The 20158-nt window shown below is 33.4% G+C and overlaps 4 protein-coding genes and 1 pseudogene across 13 annotated transcripts; 1 reads left to right on the top strand and 4 right to left on the bottom strand.

Annotated features, from left to right (window-relative positions):
• Positions 1-1088: 1088 nt before the first annotated feature.
• On the top strand, positions 1089-8369 carry LOC111284599 (uncharacterized). Of its 9 annotated transcripts, none has more exons than XM_022873342.2 (9): positions 1089-1156; positions 1676-1825; positions 1920-2782; positions 3707-3825; positions 5265-6173; positions 6459-6765; positions 7314-7479; positions 7821-7926; positions 8004-8369. In XM_022873342.2, the coding sequence occupies exons 3-9, from the start codon at positions 1973-1975 to the stop codon at positions 8119-8121; spliced, it is 2535 nt and encodes an 844-aa protein (XP_022729077.2). In that variant the 5' UTR covers positions 1089-1156; positions 1676-1825; positions 1920-1972; the 3' UTR covers positions 8122-8369. The 9 variants fall into 9 exon arrangements, with proteins under 9 accessions (XP_022729077.2, XP_089617786.1, XP_089617785.1 ...); XM_089761660.1 differs by having other exon boundaries at positions 5097-6173; XM_089761659.1 differs by having other exon boundaries at positions 1089-1220; positions 5097-6173.
• A 657-nt stretch (positions 8370-9026) lies between these two features.
• LOC111284601 (RING-H2 finger protein ATL57 pseudogene) lies at positions 9027-10469 on the bottom strand (annotated as a pseudogene). The gene has a single exon (XR_016342627.1). The product of XR_016342627.1 is annotated as an RING-H2 finger protein ATL57 pseudogene (transcript).
• Positions 10470-11199: 730 nt separating this feature from the next.
• Positions 11200-12396, bottom strand: LOC111286309 (uncharacterized). The gene is made up of 2 exons (XM_089761656.1): positions 12079-12396; positions 11200-11836 (listed from the first exon to the last, which is right to left on the bottom strand). The coding sequence occupies exons 1-2, from the start codon at positions 12394-12396 to the stop codon at positions 11486-11488; spliced, it is 669 nt and encodes a 222-aa protein (XP_089617782.1). The 3' UTR covers positions 11200-11485.
• A 1641-nt stretch (positions 12397-14037) lies between these two features.
• On the bottom strand, positions 14038-15272 carry LOC111285226 (uncharacterized). The gene has a single exon (XM_022874550.2). It carries the CDS (start codon positions 14686-14688, stop codon positions 14299-14301), a length of 390 nt encoding a protein of 129 aa, XP_022730285.1. The 5' UTR covers positions 14689-15272; the 3' UTR covers positions 14038-14298.
• A 2582-nt stretch (positions 15273-17854) lies between these two features.
• On the bottom strand, positions 17855-19511 carry LOC111285071 (protein RGF1 INDUCIBLE TRANSCRIPTION FACTOR 1-like). The gene is made up of 4 exons (XM_022874302.2): positions 19265-19511; positions 18968-19147; positions 18633-18863; positions 17855-18402 (listed from the first exon to the last, which is right to left on the bottom strand). Exons 1-4 carry the CDS (start codon positions 19265-19267, stop codon positions 18163-18165), a joined length of 654 nt encoding a protein of 217 aa, XP_022730037.1. The 5' UTR covers positions 19268-19511; the 3' UTR covers positions 17855-18162.
• Positions 19512-20158: the final 647 nt, after the last annotated feature.

Here is a 20158-nt window from a genome sequence, read left to right as displayed (position 1 = left end):
GCTTTCCATTTTTCTAAGCGAGCATCCTAATTTTAAATGAGCAGTCTAACTTTTGGCCATTTGCCTTTAAAAGGTCCATCATTTCAATTAACTTACCAAAATTTGCCAACTTGCTTCTAGAAGATTTATCCATTAATGCTAACGCCCTATCTGCCTCTATTCCCAACCTACCACAAATAACATTTTTAGATACTCTTTCTTGGTGACATTTTGCAGTTTCTTGCAGCCAAATAAGGGTCATAAGTTTTTAGGTTTTTTAAATACACTTTTTTTTTTTGGCCTTTTGTTTAGCATTTTGTTATTAAAAAAAATCTTTAAATATCAATAAAAACTTGATAAATTTGTTGATATGAATAATAAGTAATTTTGGATTTAAAATTTATTAATGATTTTTTGTGACATTAATTTAGAATGCATAATTTTATGATAAATTATTATCGACATAAAAATAATTTATAAAATTATTTATGCACGTTAATATTATTTTTTTTCCCTTCAAATTTCAAATAGTTTAACAGAATTCATGTGTTTAAATATTTTTAGAATTTTTCAAAGTAATATGATTAAATATATACTTTGAACTACTTGAATCTAATTATTTTTGGTACTTACTTTCAAATTAAAAAAAAAATCTTCGAATCAAACTTTTTACTGCTAATTACGTTTTTTTTTTTTTTTCATAAAAAAGGTGAGCTTTTTGAATTACTGTTAATGCCACTGCATTACCGGTCATCACCATTCACCTTCGATGGTTGAAATTCCATCATTACCCTTCCTCTACCTTTATTTTGAAATTTCAACCCCCAACGGTGAAAGAAAGACCGCGACGTAGTCTTCTGCACTTCCCGTTACATCCAAGATTTATAAACTTCCATAATTAACCCCGCAATAAAAGGAATAATCCACGCGTCAATCTCCTATTCGCCTTTGCCCCCTGATTTTAAGACGTTACTGTTACGGCCAATTTTATAGTCACCCCTATCAAAGCGTAAAATGTTAAAAACAACAAAAAAGCAATTAAATTAAATAAAAAATGACGTGTCCCCCTTATTTCATTTATTAATAAAATCTCTTCATCTCTGTCTTCTGTTTCTCTCGTGAGTTCTTTCTAGGTTTCGTTCCTTTACTTCGAAATCAAAGAGCTCAAGCTTCTTTGGTACGTTTCTTCTTCTTCTCCTTTATTTTGATTCTACGCTCTTTAAACGGTGCCGTTTCTTCAGGTTTGTTGTTGTTTCGATCTTTTTTTTTTTTTTTGAATGTGGATTTGTTAATGTTGTTCGTTTCTCTTGTTTGGTTGCTAAGAAATGTGAGGAAAAGAAGAGAAAAATGAATTCCAATTTCTAAGAAATTGTAAAAGGTTAATTCGTGCTCTTTTTTTCAAATTTTTTGGATAATTTTTTTGTCAGTTTGACAAATTTGAGATTTGGAACATTTTGTTATCTTTCTACATTTTCTCAGCAACCAAACAAGGGATTAATCCTATAAATTTATCCTGATTACGCGTGTTTGGTGGAGGTTGTTGTAAATAGTTTCCAGATTTCTTTAATTCTATTTTTCTTCCTCATTTGCCAACGTGAAACATGACATTTAGGAAATTGCATTTCAGGAGTGTTATTGTTTATTTATTTATGAAAATAAATTAGAAAAAATCTGAGATTCTTTGTCGTTTTTGCAGAGTTTTGGAAGATGGGATAAGTTAATACGTGTTTTATTACCATCCTCCTATGTTTTTGCTCTGAAGATTGATAGAGATGATGATGATGATGACTTTAATGCCGATGCAAATGCTGATAATGATGATGAAAAGGAGATTTGCTAGTTTTAGGTGTTGATTGATTTTTTGAAAGGGGATTGTCTGCTATATAGTTTCTTTTTTTCTTTTTTTTTTTTTTTTTTTGTAAATAAATGCAGTTTTTCAGGCATTTGAAGCAGATGGGTTGGAAGGGTTTGGTAGTCTAGATATTGGAGTAATATGGCTATTGCTGGTCTACACAATGTTTCTGTGCTTGAAAATTCATTTCTAAGGGAGTCTCAGTCTCAAGCATCGAGAAGGCGGGAAAATGGTAGCACCCGGGCATCCTCACTCCTGCAGATGTGGCGGGAGCTTGAGGATGAGCATGTGGTGAGTCATGCTCAAGAGAGAGTTAGTGAAAGAATGCTCCAACAAAGGGGTGATGACCTCTCCATGACTGATCTTTCTGATAGAAATAGTGATTCACATAGTGGTGTTTCAGAGGATATGAGCGTGAGTGAGAATGACTTTGGACAATGGTCCCCAGATCGATTTGGGTCGCAGAGTGGGAATGAGGATTCAAGTAATTTTAATTGTGAACACTTGTCTGATTTGGGGGAAGTAGAAAGGGAAAGGGTAAGGCAAATTTTTCGGGAGTGGATGAACAGTGGTGGCAGGGAACGTACATCTAATGGTTCCCATAGAAACAACAGTTCAAGGGCCCAGTGGCTTGGTGAAACTGAACAAGAGAGAGTTAGAATTATAAGGGAGTGGGTGCAAATGAATAGCCAGCAGAGAGGTGCTTGTATTGACAGTAGAGAAGAGCAAGCTTCTGATGTTGGTGGACAAATTGCACGCGTTCTTGACGGACTGGTGGTTAACCAGAATGAAGGCCGGACTGAGCACGTGCGTAGGGGCATTAGGAAATTATGTGGTCGACAGGCCCTGCTTGATATGCTTAAAAAGGCTGAGAGAGAACGGCAGACAGAGCTTCAGGGGTTGTTGGAGCATCGGGCTGTATCAAATTTTGCCCATCGCAACCGCATTCAGGTAGATGCATAAAAAGTTTTGCCATTTTTCTTTGGTGGCTATTGTCTTTATTTGTTCATATTTTGTGCATGTTTGTCCATAATTTCAAACAAAAAGAAAGACAACAAAAAAAAAAAAAAAACACTATAAGGTAGATGATAAATTGATAACATAGTAGTTTTGGTATTATAGATTCTCATCGGTAATTGAGATGCTTTTTGCATAATTGTGAGAGCTATTGGACTCGTGTCAAGCACATAGGTGTTCTGTACGTGTGATGGGACTGTTAGTTGCCTCAATTGTCCTGGTCTCTTAAAAGTCATTTTTTAAGTGTAATACATGCTCTAACAACAGTATTTGATTTGTAATTATTGATTTATACTTTCGGGTTAAAATTCTTGAAAATAACCTCATGGCAATTATGAAATATATACAAAAAAGAGAGAGTCCACATATCATACTAACTTAGATAGATGTTAAATGTGAAAAAAGAATACTATAATTTTGAACTAAGAAGAATTCTGGTTTTTTTTTTTTTGTTCAAAGTAGGAAATGCTAGTATGGCTGTCAACTACTTGCCTTTTTATCTTCTTATAGTTAGTGACGTTACTGTTGTTAGCTTGTCGCTTGTTCTAGAAATTAAATGTTTCATAGATTTATAACTCCGAAGAGCAATTAGGCTACCTATTGACTGTTTTTGTTTGCTGCTAAAAGGCTGTCTGAAAATTTTAAAATGTTTATGGATATTTATATGTGTCATTTGTTTTTGAAGGCAACTGTAGTTTAGCTTAGCTTGGCATTGGTATCTTTAATTCAAGTGACTTAAAGCTCCTAGTGATAATGTTTAATTTTTTTATAAGTCTTATCATCTTGATTTTTACATTACTAAACATGGACTGGTTTTACTGGAGTTATTTATTTCCATGTCTTGTTTTCTTTTTGTAGTCATTATTGAGAGGTAGATTCTTGAGAAATGACAGAATGGTTGAAGATGACAGATCTATCTCCATTGCAGCCAGTGAATTAGGCTTATTAAGACAAAAACAGACCGTATCTGGTCTAAGGTACATCATTCTTTATTTCATATAAATTGCAAAGAGTTTTTTATTCTGCAAAGTTCATCTTAATATTCTGGGAGAATTCCACTCTTTTTTGCTTTCTGTGTTTTCTGTAAGCGTTTAAATTATATGGAACTTAATTTGTGATAAACTTTAAGAGAGGAACTTGTACTGTTTGGTAAGTTGCACTGTCAGTGTCAAGTGTGGCAATGTTGTTTCAGTCTTATTACTTCCATATTTACCTCACTTCTCATGAAAACCCAAAGCTGGATTCAGATTCTTGAACTTAATACAAGGGATTTAGATCTCTACTTAAGTTTGGACATTTTCACAGAAGCTTAAAAATAATGCCCTTTCCTATGATTTAACTCAAATAACTCACTTAGATTGTGGCATGCAAGATAGAAACTTATGTGGTAACATTCAAGTTGTGGAAATTTGTAATACTACCTTTGAATGTATTGAGCAATATGATAAATAGGTTGAGATTCTAAATGCTAGTACTTCGGACACGTTTTCAGTCTATTATCCAAGTTCTCAAATGAAGAATTTTAGTATCTTAAGTTATGAAACATCGGTTTGACTGCTTGATTGTGGCTGGAGATCATGGTTTCAACTTTCAAGTCATGAAAACAGCATCCTGCAGTGCAGGGTAAAGCATCCAGCATCTCCCCTTTCCAGACCTGCAATCCTGAATCATGTTTACTACGCTTCTTTTGAAACATTATATTTGCAAAGCAAAATGCCTAGGTGCAGATACAATAAGGAAGAAAAAAAGATTTGAAAATTAAACAGTTATCACAGCTAGAAAAACTGGACCACATCCTGGTACTGCAAATTTAGGCATGATTGATTGGTTGGTTAGTCTTAACTTAGGACCTTTTATTGAGCTCGTGCATTAGACTTCAGAGTCCATTGGGCAAGTCTCCCAATTTCAGGGAACTGGGAAGTTGACAAATCTTTGGAGTAGATGACTGAAAGTTGCACAATTTACTTGTCACAGGGAGGTCCCTTATAAATGATAAAGTGTCAGGGTTGAATTGTAGATTGCACTTTATATAGCTGTTTTTTAGCCAATCATTTTATTGATTTTTGGACTTAGCATTGCCCTTCTAATTAGTATCATTGGTTGCCCTTCTAATTAGTATCATTGGTTGCCCTTCTAATTAGTATCATTGGTTGCTACTATTATGTGGCTGTTGTGCCAACGAGAGGTTAGGTTTGATAATATAGAATTTTTTGCTGAACTCGGTTTTTTTTTTTTCCTCCTGAAATAGCCTGACTAGAGTTGCTCGGAGGACATTTTGTATACTTGATTATAGCAAGTTCACAAGGATGGTCGGGGTTGAATTAGATAATAAGTTTCCAATCCCTTGTTCATTTTGTTTATATGATGTCATCTTCATTTTGGTATTAACATTTTGCAAACTGTGCCTTTGTATCAGGGAAGGTTTTTTCTCCAGACTGGAAAATTCTGGTTGTGGTCCTGCAAGCAGTAACCGTTCCGATACATCATCTTACGCTGACACTAATGGTGATAGAAATGTACAAAACAAAGTATATAATTCAGATGAGGTCATAGATGGATTAAATGACCAATCTGAACATGATAACGAGGAAACTTATAACCAAAGGTTTTTGGATGGTAGAACTGATTTAGAGGCTGATGTTGTTGAAGACATAAGTTGGCAAGAAACTTCTGCTTGTGTAGAAGAGTGGCATGAACAAGTTTCTGAGACTGTGGTTAGAGAATGGCAGTGGTTGGCCAGTGTTGAGTCCAATGAAAGCAGAGATGTTATTGGACAAGTCTTGGATGGGGACTGGCAAGACAATCTTGCTAATGAGTTGCCCCTTAAAACTTCACAAAATGAAGCCGGAGAACATAGTAATCTAGAAGAGGTTGTTGAAGCATCTTACGAACATTCTCCCCAAGCTGGTGAGAGAAGTGGGACCCATGGGTTAATGAATGTTCTAGAAAATCTAGAAAGGAACCCGGTTCAATATATTGATGGGCAAGAATCTGCCTCTCAAGTTGAACAATGGCAGGAAGAGTATCAGGAAAATGTGGATGCAGATTGGCAGGAAGCTAGTGTTGAGTATAACGAGTTGATGGATGGTGGTAATGAAGAAGCCTCTGACATGCATCATGAGGACGGTGGGAATGAAGATGTAGGTTATGATCATCTGCAAGAAGCCCTTGACATGCAACACGAGGATGGCAGCTTGCATGAGGCTACACAGAATTGGTTGCAAGGGTCTCACAGTCAAGAACCTGTTGCGGTTGGAAGAACAGACACATTTTTTCCTGATGATGATAATGTACACAGTATGGAACTGAGGGAACTGTTAAGCAGGTGTGAATTCTATGTAATTGGATCTTTTTGGGAGATGTTAACCAGTGTCTAGTGGCATTGGTTAAGGTGATATTTAAAGAAAGAAATATGTAATTAATGCATTGTCTTCCCTTGAATTTAGTGAAAACAATGCATTGAATGCAAAAATCTTTCCTTAAATAGTATTTTACCTGTCCTTAAACATTGCCTAGTGGCACCCATTAACTGGACCCAATCTTTTTCTAATAACTCCAATCTTTTTTTAATTCAGTAATTTTCTAATGTAAGTTATTTTTAATATTGTAGGAGAAGTGTGTCTACGCTTCTTAATAGTGGTTTCCGTGAGAGTCTCAACCAGTTGTTACAATCATATGTGGAAAGGCAAAATCATGCTACTATTGACTGGGAGCTAAATGAAACATCTGCTGCTCCTGCATCACTTGAACATGATATAGAAGAGCAAAGAAGGGATCAGAATGAGGGTCAAGGAGATGCTGAGAGTCCTTTAATTGGTCTTCCTTCACCCAGAATGCCACCTATGCAGCCACTTTGGGACCAGGATTCACACCATTATAATTGGGCTCCAGATGATGTGCATCAGCGCTTTGGCATTGTATGTCCATTTCTTCTTGCTTGCAACTTAATTCTGTTCTTGATAATCTTTTGAAAATTCATTAATTTACTATCCTAATTTTTTAGTAGATTCATCTGACCAAAATCCAATATTTTCCTGAAAGCATATTGTTTCTTTTATTTGTTACATTATTAAATTTAAAACTGTTGTTTTATATTGCTGACATAATGATCTCTTAATAATTGTGCCTTCTTGGTGAAGCTTAATATTGAGCTGCAACAAGCTTGCAGAATAGATAAATTCATTTAGAGTTTATCTAAACAATATATGCTTTTGAACAGTCAAACTGCTATATGCTTCCTCTTGCTTTTGGATAGCCAAACTGTAAAATACTTCCTGCTATCTTTGCATAGTGAAACACTTCCAGCTCTTTATGCTTCATTTGTAGCTAACTGGATGCCAGTTTTTAGTTCTGACTAAATCTAGGGTTGGTTGGGGGGATTATGGTAGAGCTTAAATATGTTAGACAACTATTCATTTGGTCTTGGTCTCCATTTTAATTGAGCTGCACTGCTAATTTGGTGCAGGAGTGGGAGATCATTAGTGACTTGAGGATTGACATGGCTAGACTGCAGCAAAGGATGAATAACGTGCAGAGGATGCTGGAGGCCTGCATGGATATGCAACTTGAGTTACAGCGGTCAATTAGACAAGAAGTTTCTGCTGCTCTGAACCGTACTGCTGGTTCACAAGGTTTGTTTCTTCTTTCCTAGCATATCTGCTCACTCGTGTAATAGGTTCTTTAGGATTATTCTGGGTAAGTGAATCCCCCTTATTCTTTCTCTCTCAGGAGGGCTTTATTTCACTTGACTACTTTCATAACCCTTAAGAGGCCTTATTTGTCCTGATTACTCCCATTTATCATTTACGGGACCATGAGGAAAAAAATTCTGACATATAAACTACTGGTTTTTAATGTTTGTAACAATATGTTTCTCGTTGTTCTGGAATGAAGATGCAAGTTTTCTTATCCCAGGATTTGTTCGCTGTACTTGCTTTTTTTTTTTGTTAATCTTTATGTTGTTCTGCTGCAGGGATGATTGATGACAACTTGCCCAAGGATGCATCTAACTGGGATAATGTTAGGAAAGGAATCTGTTGTATATGCAGTGAAGGCAATATCGATTCATTACTGTACAGGTAAATCTCATCAAGTTTATCCACCACGTTCATATTGATTTTAGGCGTTTTTTCATTTCTGTTTCATATTGTTACAGATGTGGGCACATGTGCACATGCTCAAAATGTGCCAATGAGCTGGTCCAAGGTGGAGGAAAGTGTCCAATGTGTCGAGCACCAGTAATTGAGGTCATCCGTGCTTACTCAATCCTTTAATATGAAGAGTATTTATATCTAATAAAAGAACAAAAGAAAATAGAAAAATTTGGATTAACAACTACAGAATCTTTCATCAGTTTTTTGCTCCTGGATCACTCCAGGTATCTAATTTTTTTTTTCCCTTTCTTAGTCCCTTGCCGTGATTTGATATACAGTACATAAATTGAGTGTATTGATTGGAACAGAAAATGTCATCATTCAAATATTACTAATCCAAATAAACTCTTTGAGTTTAAGATTGTTAATTATATCTATACATTTGATGAAGGTGATGAAGAATTCTGCGTATGAGATTGAGATAACTGGTATTGCTGTATAGATTTCAATAATCATTTGCCGAACAGGAGAGCATAGCTGCTAGGTGACCATTCTCATATTTTTCACCCTGATTCTACCTTTTGGATTAGATTATTACCTTAGCGAAGGTGCTTGTGGTTTTGTTGATGACATTTTCATCTGGCAATCAGTGTTGAAAGCTCCTAATGCATAACTGTGCAGATCTTTTGTCTAAAAAGATCTGCAGTACAAATGCAGAACATTAATTCATGCAATTGCAAAATTGTCACAGTGCACGCCAATGGAGATAAGAATAGGTCAATAATCTTGCAATCTGTTATTAAGTGTTGAATTTTTAGTTTTATTAATTAGATTCAAATTTTAATACCTTCAAATACCAAAACAAATTGAGACAGGAACATGCTACCATATTTTTGTTTTTGAGACTTATTTTTGTATGGCTTGTAGTGGTTTAATTGGTGTCGGTTGATAATTGTAATAAAATACTCATGTGGTTATAATTTTCAATTTTAATATCATAAGATTACACTCGATTATGCCGAAGAAACGTGAAGGATTAATCATTGTATAAAATCCAAAAGATCACTCAAACTTCGGTGTTGATTTTTGGCTCAACACAGTGATAAGATTTTAACGTCAATCAAGTCCTTTCATGAGTCATCTGTCTGAATTTGTGTCTGCTGATAGTTTCACCAACCTGCTTTTTCAATTTTCTTCGGTATCAAGACCAAAGTACACAGAAACAAAAATTAAGAATAATAAAGTGGATAAGTTCAAAGAGTTTTCTTTCTTTTAAATCTTCAATAAGATTCTCTAAAATAATGCAAAATCACTTTCTCCACTTTCTTCTATGGCTAAAGAAAGGAACTTATCAACAAATTTAATCAAAAATCAATCTCGAAACCCCTAGATTTCCCTTGAAACTATAGTTATGAAATAATTAAGAAAAAAAATTATGTACTCCTTACTATCACATGAACACTTGTCACCTTGTAAGTATCAAAAACTCAAAGTCCTTTGCATTATTGCTCGTTGCCCTAAACTCGAACAACTATTCGTTCTCCTCACGCTCGATGTTATCCCCATCACCATACACGTGTCCTCAACCGTTGTTGACTGACTCACATTCTGATCAATTCTCTCCTGCACTACACCCAATCCATCATCACCGCCCTTGATCTCGAACAACCTGGTCCCTCTACAAACTGGACATGAACCTCGGGAAGCAAGCCACGTGTCAATACATTCCACGTGGAAAACATGTTTACAGTACGGTATCGTTTTAATATATTCCTTTTCTTCAAACTCGCTAAGACAAATGGCGCAATCTATCTGGTACTTCTCATTCCCATGGTAAGAATACACCGGCAACGATCGAATGGTTGTTGGGTCAAGTCCTTTACGTGAAGCTGAGACATGATGAGGATCAGATGGGAATGGAAACGCGTAAAATGGGCCACCACGGTAACGTCTTCTGCGAGAGAGATGGTCTGTTGGGTCTTCAGTAAAACGGCGAATATAGATAGAGAAAAAGCCCATGAAGAAGAGAGCTATGAGGAGAACGACTATGGTGAGAGCCATGAAGGGGTCAAAAGGCCGGTTAGGTTGTACTTGGGATAGCTCTGCGGAAGAGGACGGCTGAGATGAGGAGGCGTTGGTGATGGTGGTGGTGTGTAGATATGGCGGTGGTAATGAGTTGGTGGAGTAGGGAGGGTCATAGGAGAGGAAGAGTTTCCGGATGTAGGGCTTCATTGAAGTTGAGAAAACTGAAAGAGAGTGTTGAAGATAAAGTACTACTTAGGTAGGTTTTGGTTTTGTTTTTATAATATGAATTTAACTAAGGAAAAAGGGATAAGGTGGGCTGTCGGATTCATGAAGACTAAAGAAAAAGGGGAACAAGGCGATGTTTTTATTGTTTTGGTTTGAAATTATGAATGTAATCTCAATCTAGTTCACCGTTTAAAAATGATAGGATTTGAATTCAACAAGGGTTAATGCATTTTCAATATAGATTTTATTCGCTAGTGGTTGATAGAGGATATTATCTCACTAATGATGTGAATAAATTTTTTAAATAATATTAAACTTTTGTATATATTTATTTTAAAAGTTAAAATTTATACTAATTAATAAGAATGTATTACTTGATTCACTTAATTTATTAATAATACAAATAAAATAATGTTTTTTCCTTAATAAGATTTTAAAAAATATTAATTTTTTATATATTTATTATAAAAGTTAAATTTACTTATTAAAAATTGTATTAAATATAAATTTTTTGAGTAAATAAAAACTTGTTACATTAATTTTTTTTAAAAAAATTTATATACGATACGCTGCATTGAATATATTACCAATAAATTTATTAATGATTAAATATAAATTTTTATTAATTCATAAAACAAATATATAAAAATTCGATGCCTTTTAAAAAATTAATGAAGAGATAATATCACTTAATTTCTTAATAATATATAAAATTTATAGAGTAAAATATATAAAATATAAATTCTTTATGAGTATATACTATCATAAATTCATTAGTAATATATAAAATTTATATACTAAGATACATAAAATATATTCTTTATAAGTATATACTATCATAGTATATTAGTGGTTAATTTGAACCCAATCTGTAAGGAAGCCGAAAGAGAGAAAAACAAACCTGATCCTGCCGACATGATGTAAAAATACAACAAAATTCAGATTTGATACTCTAGAAGTTTCAATAGACTAACAGGTGAAAGGAGATTATTAAGGCACCTAATCAAAGTAATCTTACCAAGTAAACTGACACAAGGAGACAAGAGGATAAAAAGCTTGTAGTAGTAGAAAACATGTCATCTAACAAACATGTACCAGACAGCACAACGACAAACTGAGGCTTCGTAGAAACCCCAACCGCACTGCCCATGTTCTTACAAATACAACCCCCTTTAATTATAGTACAAAACAAAATGCAAAGGGGGCCAACATGGAACATCAAACCTAAAATCTCGTAGCATCCTAAGAGACCTAATTAGCCTGTTGTTATTAGTTACATTACAAACAACGTACATTAATCCAATTTGGGCCGTTTTTCGCTGTAGGAAGCATAGTTAGTGACAGCTTTACTGCCTTCTGCCACAGCATGTTTTCCGAGCTCTCCTGGCAAAACTAATCTCACTGCCCCTTGAATTTCCCTTGAGGACAGCGTCTTTCTCTCGGTGTACTTGGAGAGTTTGGTTGCCTCTTCTGCAATCTTCTCGAACATGTCATTCATCAAGCTGTTGATTACTGACATTGCCTTGGAGGAAATTGCCATTCCTGGATGAACCTGCTTTAGTACCCTGAACACGTATGTCTTGTATGCTTCATTGCCAACCAATTCTTTTCTCTTCCCTCTCTTTCTCTTGCCATTTTCATTGTTCTCTTTGCCTTCTCGGGTCTTTGCCTTCCTTTCATCTTCTTTCTTTAGTGGTGGCTCTTCTAGTTCCAAAGCTTTGGAGGTCTCATTGCTTGGTTCTTTTTCCGAAGCCTTGGGGCACTCATTGCTGCGTTCCTCTTCCAAAGCCTTAGGTGCCTCTTTGCTTGATTCTTCTTCAAAACTTTGGAGGCCTAAATGCTTGGTTCTTTCGAAGGTATTTGCTGTGTCTTCTGTTCTTTTTTTGCTTCATTTTTCCTTGGTTCTTCATTAGGAACTTGCTTTGTCTGCTGTTCTTTTCGCACTTTGTTTTTGCCTGGAGCTTCCCCTGGAACCTGAGCTGTCTGAGGATCTTTTTGTGCTTTATCTTTGCTTAACCCTTCTACTGAAATTTCAGTGATTATCCTTTCTCCTTCCTCTGCTGTGTCTTCAACAGGAATCGTCTCCAACTGTTCCTGATCACCACTATCTCCCTCTGGTTTCTGAACTACAGCTACTTGAACAGTTTCCCGAACAATTTTCTCAGTTGATCTCACTAAAACATTTGCTCGAAGCTTGGGAGCCATTTTCTTGTCTATTATTATTTCTTTAATTTCTTTGTTTTCTTTTTACTGTAATGTTCGTTTCTTTTCACTCTTCCTCAAAAGTTGCAAATCCAATTCAAAAGTGAATAACAGATTACATTGAAGATATTTATAACCTGCCTTAGACATGGCTAGAGAGTGAAATGTAGGGAGGCAGGTGTCACACTGTCGAGTTGTTGCAGATTGCAATTGCTACGTTGGGGGGTAAAAGTGAAATGAAATGAAATGGTAAGAGGTTCTGGAGGGGATATTCCAAGTCTGGCTTTATTGAAGCGTTCTAGTAACTTGAACACTCTTCTTCCTCCTTCCTGTTAAACACTAGAAATTTCCCCTGAAGAGGTTTCTGGTGTCCTGCAGCTTGGGTTTCGAGCCCTTTTAACACTGACTGTCATTAGCCCTTACAAGACCATGTTAATATGTTTTTAAGCCTTTACTAAGGTGAAGAGTTGTTGTATAGTTTTCGCTTACTGGCAATTCATGAATCACAAAAATGATAAAAAGGGCATAGATAGAACCAAATCTCCTCAAGATATATGCAGCAAGCATTACAAGTGATCTTTTGCCAGACTGTGGCATTGGCCCCAGAAATCAAACCCAAAGTCAGGGCCAGAGATTAATTTCTATTTTCTAGTGTGTCAGGTAAAGTTTTGTCCTCGTCAATTCTTTGAGCACTTTACACAATTCCTTCGCAAATAGGTGCCATTCACTACCACGTGCGTCTTGTGTTTTTGATAAAAATTCTCATTTAATTTATCCAAAATTCAATTGAAAAAAAAAAGAAAGGAGACAAATTATAGGAGTCTGACAGTAGTATCTATTTGGTTCTATGGTGAATCGAAACATTTAAAATAGCTCTCTAAAATTATCTCATCAATTATTTAATGATTATAAGAAAATGTTCCTTTAAATATGTAATTTATTGCTTGCAATTGAATCCTTGAAGCTATTCTTACAGTGAAATTTTTACGATTGGTTTTTTATGATAGAATTATGAGAACTGAATCTATAGTTCTTCACAGGAAGAATGTTAGATATTGAGCAATTAGCAACTTCGTTGATAGAGATTCTTGAATAATAATATAATATATTGTTTTGGCAGTGCATGGGCATAAGAGAGCATGGAGACAGACATTGGGATGGTGTGTGTCCGTAGTCTTGTGAACAAATTTGAGAAGTGAGGAAATATTGGACACGTAAAGGAAGGCCACACCACATGCTCATTCTCGATTGCTTACAAAAACAAAATTGAAATTCAACTCTCTGGGGTTTAAAATAATGTAATCTACTGATATGGGATTAACTTGTTCTAAAGTATTTTGAAAAAAATATAAAAGATATACACAAAATTTACACAAAAACAATTTGATAACATGGGCCGATCATACCAATAATCATGACAGAATATTGGGCATAAAGATGGCAAAACAGCTTGTCCTTAATAGGCTTTGTGCTACACTTTCTTCTTTCAAATAATGCATTAGTACAAAACAACTATAAGAAGTTTTTCTTAAATTTATCCTACCAAGTACCAATAGCATTTGTGAAATTTACATGCAATAAAATGTAGCCATAAATGAATAAAGGATCAGGATTTTAGTAACTTGCAAAATAGAAGAGTTCACATGAAAGTGAAGCAAGCCACCTTGAATTATAATTACTTTTTTGTCACATATTTCCAACAAATAGTACTCTTAATTGACAACCCTTTTTTTCCCTGAGATAAGTCAAGCTAACTTTGATCGTATCATATGCATCGATCATACATGAGGAATACTAAAAACAAGAAAATTTGATGAAGAAAATATGAAGGGTAAGTAACCCCAAGAAAATTTCGACATGGAAAATTTACATGGCGAGATGATATGATCAGAGAGATTGCTTTCATCAGGCACTCCTACATCTCCTCTTGCTACTACGAGACTCAACAGTAAATGGCTCAGAGTTTGATCGAAAAAACGACTCTACCTCTTCGCTTCTTGTAGTTTCAAAGAACTGCAACTCCGATAATTTCCTCTTGTGGGAATTTACCCTAACTTTCTTCTTGGGTGTCGGTGGGCAGCTTTGAATGGTTGGTATTTTGTGATCACTCGAAGTCGGTGTTTTGCACTCTTCTTCACCATCTTTCCTTGAAGAAGCACCTTCCTCTTCTTCTCCTCCTCCTTTTCCATCTTTTTCATGCCCTCCTCCTTCTTCTTCTTTTTGTTCTTGTTGTTGTTGTTGCTCAAGCTTTTGTAGACTTTCTTGCAGGATATTTTCATGGTGATCCTTGGACATGAAGGTGAAAGTGAAGAATACCTATAGCTAGGTAGGTATATGGAGAACTGTTGGAAAACTGAAATAGGTTTTGAGTTTGGAAAGTGAGAAAAAGAGAGAGTTTTTGAAATTTGCAGCCCTTGTAATTTGATTTTCTTTCTTATGATATTTTCAAACAATATTATTGTCTAATTTCTACTCAAATTTCGCACCTTCATTTCTTTGTACTTTTTGCCGTCTTTATACCCTCTCTTAAGACTTTATTTCTACCTTTAGAATTAACCTTTTCCTTCGTTTAGAAAATGCTCCTAACCACGAAAAGGCAGTGATCTTATTATAATGACAGTCCACTGAAATTATGTCACTGCCAAGAAATGAAACTTAAAACATTATATTCATAGTCCCTATCAAAACAGCCCAAATCCCAAAATGAATGGTTATAAATTGACTTGAAGATCAGCCTATGCACTTCCCTATTATTCTAATTAATTTCACTGTTCTAATTTTCCTCTTTGGATAGCAACATTCCCTGTACAATACTTAATCAAGAAGATTTCAGTTACACTGAAACGAAAAAAGTGTTGAAGAGATAAATCATATTTGAAGTTTATGAGAGCACATAAAAGAATCTATACATATATATTAGATATTATTTGAACTCAAAAACATAAATTATTAGGTTCTTGAGTCTTTCATGCATATATAAGATATTTCATTTAAATTTTTTATTGATATAAGATTTTTTACTCACATGTGAATTATATCTCAATAAAAAGTTGATAGGTTTTTATCTCAATTCTTCCTATAATGTATTAGACAAGTTCCTTTTATATATATATTTTTTTATATAAAGTAGGTTCATTCTAACTTAGAGATAGAAAAAGGTGTTGTGATATTAATATTTAAAATTTAAATTTATTAAATATTATTTTTTAAAAAATTATTTACAATAATCAATTGAATTCAAATTTTTTATATTATTTGACTATTTCCTTTTTCACCTAAGTATCACATGTACCTATTAAATAATGATATTTTATTTCTTCATTCCTTAAGGATTGATTTTAAATATCAACATTCATAATCTAATTTTCATACTTGAACATATTGACAACCAATGTTGGATTTTCATGAGCAAATTAGCTTTGGATTCAAAGATGGGGGAGAGGACCCTTACCTTTCTCTCTGTCATATCAAAAAATATCTCTCTTTAGTTTGTCTGCATTTACAGCTACGGGCATAGGATACCGTTTTGGACTTGGAAAATAATTCGAGTCTTGACAAAGACAGAGAATTCCCTGTCACTTTATAAATTTATAACCTAAATAAATCACTGAATTATATATTTTTTCTCCATATCTTCCAGTCGCCCCATCATATTTCACCACCTCATCTCTTTAATGGCAAATCCCATGTTTTTATTAGTGAAATAATATATATTTTTCTTGATTGGTGGCTGTAAAAACTAAAGAAAAATAATAATAATAGATGCTTAAAAAACTAGAGATATATAGGCCTTTGAGAATATTGGGAGGGGAATGTCGGGTATGAAGGATAGAGCCATAGAGGGCATAGGGTACCCTTCAATAAGCAGCTTCCTTTTCTCTTCTTTCTTTAACATTTTTTGTTGTCTTCTTTTATACGTTTAATTTGTACCAAATTTGAAGGGTACCATATAAACATATACTGCGTTGAATTTACCCTATTTTGTTCTTGCTTTCTTATATTTGTCTTTTACTATTTTTTTCCTTTTACCTGCCATCAAAGAAATTATTATTTATGTTACATAAAAAAATTAGTAATTTGATTAAAATTTTACAGCAATTCAAATCATTGGTATTAGTTAATACAATCAAACATGCTCTTCTTATCAATTATAAATTATAGTATATTTTAAGTTTTTAAACATATTATGACATTTTGGGAATAAAAAAAGTTGCTTATGTTTTTTTTTTTTTAGAGTAAAAAAAAAGTTGTTTAAGTTAAATGAGTAAAGAGTAAAGATTAAAAATTATCTCACAAATATATAGTCCGACTGAGAAATTATTTAAAGTAATCAGCGGCCAAGTAATTAATTATCCTCACAAATCTTCCCTATGGATGCGATCTACTGATAACTTTTATTCTTAAACCACTTTGAAAAAAAAAGTACAAAATGATGGGAATTAAATCAAATAAAGCTCATGGAAATCATGAGATCTGTTCACATATAAAAATTGAATTTTTAATTTCAATAATTAAAATTTAATTCCTGACAACTTCAAATATCTAAAAAAAATTCATTAAATTATTAATTTTCCTATTTACTTTACTTTCAGTCAAAAGTAAGTAACAAAAAAGTATAATCATATTTGATTTATCAAGACTAGCTTGTAGCTATAAAACTATACTTTTACACCCTCCTATAAAATCATAACACATCAGACTTTTTACACTTTGAAAATAGACTATTTCATGTTAGAAAATTAGAGAACGAAACAAAAATAGTTAAAAAAAAAATGATGACTTTGAGACATATACAACACTTTTCTTAAGACTTAATATACTTTTAGGATACAAAAAACCCTAAATACTCGAGCAGAAAAGTAAAAATGATTCTATGAAAAGTTCGTATAATTGATGAAAATTCATGTCTTTTCATAAGACAACTCTTGATGAGCAAATATAATTTTTCATCAATAATTAAACATAATTATTCTTAGTGCACAAATACAATTTTTACATAATGGGCAAATACAATAGTTTGTCACTAATATTAAGTATTTGGTCCACCAAAATTATCTTTTCTAATAAGAAATAATGAAATCCACCAATATTTGAAATTACCAACAAATCCCTTTCTAATTTGCTTTTATAATTTTCTGAAAAGCAAAGCCTCCATACAAGAATAGTTTTCCCCAAAAGCCATATAAAAAATTTCACATGAATAATTTTGGGGAAAAATTTTGTCCATTTGCCTCATTATGGTATTAACCTCATATGACGTCGTGGAACGTTTCATCAAACCAAACAATTAAAAAGGCCAAGCTGTTTTTTGGTACATCAAAACCGTTCATGTGTATACATAACATTTACATCTAGCATGTCTCAAGCATTAATTAATGCACCATTATTGAGCCCTAAAAGTAACTTACACCTAATCTTTCTTTAAAGCCCCAAAAATCTTTCGTTTTAATTGTCAATCCGATAAATTAGAATGTAAAATATTATTAAAATTTATCACGTATGACATTATACATAAATTTACATATTCTATTATACAAATTAAATCACATGACATATTTTGACAAATTAAATTTAATTAAAGTGATTAAAAAAGTCAATATAAAAATAAATAATATATACCGACTTAATCGGGTCCTTTTGGTTTAGGGCATGGACCGCCCTCGTGGTACCTTGTGAAGGAATGAGCTGGATAATATATATATATATATATATATATATATATATAATTGTATGGAAAGAAAGCCTTAAAAGCCCTAAAAAGCAAGTTTATTAGGACCCGAAAGGTGCCCTATGAGGGATGCCTTTTCTTCTCCTTGAATTAGAATGAGCTGTAATAGGCGTGCCTGTTCTATACATTTCTTGTGGGTTTCCTTCACGCAATTCTTCTTCTTCTTTTGATGGCAATCTTCTCGCCGTAATTCCTTCTCTTGTTTGTATCGTTACTTCTTCCTTATTGTTCTTGTTGCTTAAAACAAAGCTCGTGTCCCCCTTTTTCCTTATTCCAACAAGCTGTAATTTTATAATTAATCATAATCTAACTTTGTTTTTAATCAATCCTTTACCTAGAAAAAGAAAAAAAAAAAAACTCGAAATAATGACTAAATGGCTATAATTTTTTTTGAATGTTTTGAAATTTAATATCGAATATTCAGATGATCATGAATCAATATCGTAGCAATGGAAAGTGTGAGCAACATTTGAAAGGGAAACATGAAGAGAAAAGTTAATTTTGAACTAACCTTACATCCCAAAGAACAGAAACGAAAGGGATCCAAAAGAGTTCTGCTACAAATTTCACACAAATGAGAGATCCCTTTGCTGCTACTGCTACTACTACTCTTTGGTTGCGGCCTCTCATTTAGGAAAAGAACTCTTGCACTGTTTATCACATATGTTTGCACTCCACTTATATCCAAAACCTTTTGAATTTCAGCAACTCTCACAACATCATGGTATGATGACCGTCTGATCTGCATTCAATCTCATCTTAGATGATATTCGATTCTATATATATATATATATATAAATACAATGATAAAGAAGCAAAGAAAGAAAAAAACTATGTGCACCTGACCTGAATTACAAGATGATCTTTGTGTCTTGAGGAACGGCAATAGAAGCAAAATGCATCATTCATGCAATCAAGGCAATACATATTACATTCGTTTCTTGGTGTGTCTCTATGTCTTGGGCAGATGGTGAAGAATGTAGCGGATAACAATGATTCAAGCCATGGCGGCACCATCATTTCTTCCTGTTTTTACGGTCCAGAGAAAAAACAAGTGATGAAAAATGATCAGTCAATCAAAAAAAAAAAATGAAATGGGAAATTTTCTTTTGTAAAAAAAGAATCAAATTAAGTTTGCATTACCATTAACAAAGATGATTAAATGCAGTAACGGGAGGTTGAAGGAGAAGAGAAAAAGTAGTTTAAAAGAAACCTGAAAATGGGACATAAGATTCATCAACTAAACAATGGGGATCAATTAAAGGACAAAGGAAGGCCGAAGGGGGCACATAAAAAATGTGTTAAAAACTTAGAATCGTAACGGTTTGGATTAAGAGAGGGTAGGTTGAAGTGTGTTTTGGACCGTTGGATTTGTGGGGAAGATTTTACAAAGAAAAAAAGAAAGAAAAATTTTAATGAAAGGTTTCTTTTTATGAGCTTACGCAATACTTTGGTTCTTATTTGCATCTCTTGCTAAGTGACAACAAAATCGACGTATTGCATTTGGGCGGGTCAAGCCCCTTTTAGGAAAAGTTAAACTAGCCAGCCTATTATTCCCAAAAAAAGGAGAAAAAGCAATAAATAAATAAAATTGTATAATTTAATTTTTTTGAAAGGGGTAATGTTATAAATAATCTCTAAATTATAATAAAATATTTAATGTGTTACTTAAATTTTAAAAATATCTAACGTGATATTTGAAGGGATAAAATATTTAATATGATATTTGAATTTTAAAAATATCTAATATGATATTTAAAAGATTATTTATTCGTTACGTATCATCATTTAAAATTAACTATGTTAAAGATGAATATCATATTAATTATAAATTCAAATTTTATGTATCACATTAAAAAATTTTAAAATTTAGGTATCATATTAAATATTTCTCTCAAACATAAATCTCATTAACAATATTAACCTTTTTTAAAATTATAAATGCAAAATGCATGTGCTTTAATGAGCTAGACAAGGCAATTGAAAACTTCAAATATTGCTTTTATATTTAAATTTTAAATTTATTAAATATTACCT

The sequence above is a fragment of the Durio zibethinus genome, chromosome 6 (assembly GCF_047325235.1).
Source record: "Durio zibethinus cultivar Kanyao isolate XHJ-2024 chromosome 6, ASM4732523v1, whole genome shotgun sequence".
In the NCBI taxonomy this organism is placed as follows: domain Eukaryota; kingdom Viridiplantae; phylum Streptophyta; class Magnoliopsida; order Malvales; family Malvaceae; genus Durio; species Durio zibethinus.
The sequence above is the reverse complement of the archived record's forward strand: the minus strand, read 5'-3'. Positions and strand labels throughout refer to the sequence as shown.

Coding starts and splice junctions, on each gene's coding strand:
- LOC111284599 (XM_089761661.1), top strand. CDS start 1,973: ATGGCTATTGCTGGTCTACACAATGTTTCTGTGCTTGAAAATTCATTT. Junction 6,766..7,313: donor TGCATCAGCGCTTTGGCATT/GTATGTCCATTT, acceptor AATTTGGTGCAG/GAGTGGGAGATCATTAGTGA. Junction 7,927..8,003: donor ATCGATTCATTACTGTACAG/GTAAATCTCATC, acceptor ATATTGTTACAG/ATGTGGGCACATGTGCACAT.
- LOC111286309 (XM_089761656.1), bottom strand. CDS start 12,396: ATGGCTCCCAAGCTTCGAGCAAATGTTTTAGTGAGATCAACTGAGAAA. Junction 11,837..12,078: donor AAGAACCAAGGAAAAATGAA/GCAAAAAAAGAA, acceptor GAAGGCAAAGAG/AACAATGAAAATGGCAAGAG.
- LOC111285226 (XM_022874550.2), bottom strand. CDS start 14,688: ATGTCCAAGGATCACCATGAAAATATCCTGCAAGAAAGTCTACAAAAG.
- LOC111285071 (XM_022874302.2), bottom strand. Junction 18,864..18,967: donor AAGATCATCTTGTAATTCAG/GTCAGGTGCACA, acceptor GATTGAATGCAG/ATCAGACGGTCATCATACCA. Junction 18,403..18,632: donor TCTGTTCTTTGGGATGTAAG/GTTAGTTCAAAA, acceptor ATAAAATTACAG/CTTGTTGGAATAAGGAAAAA.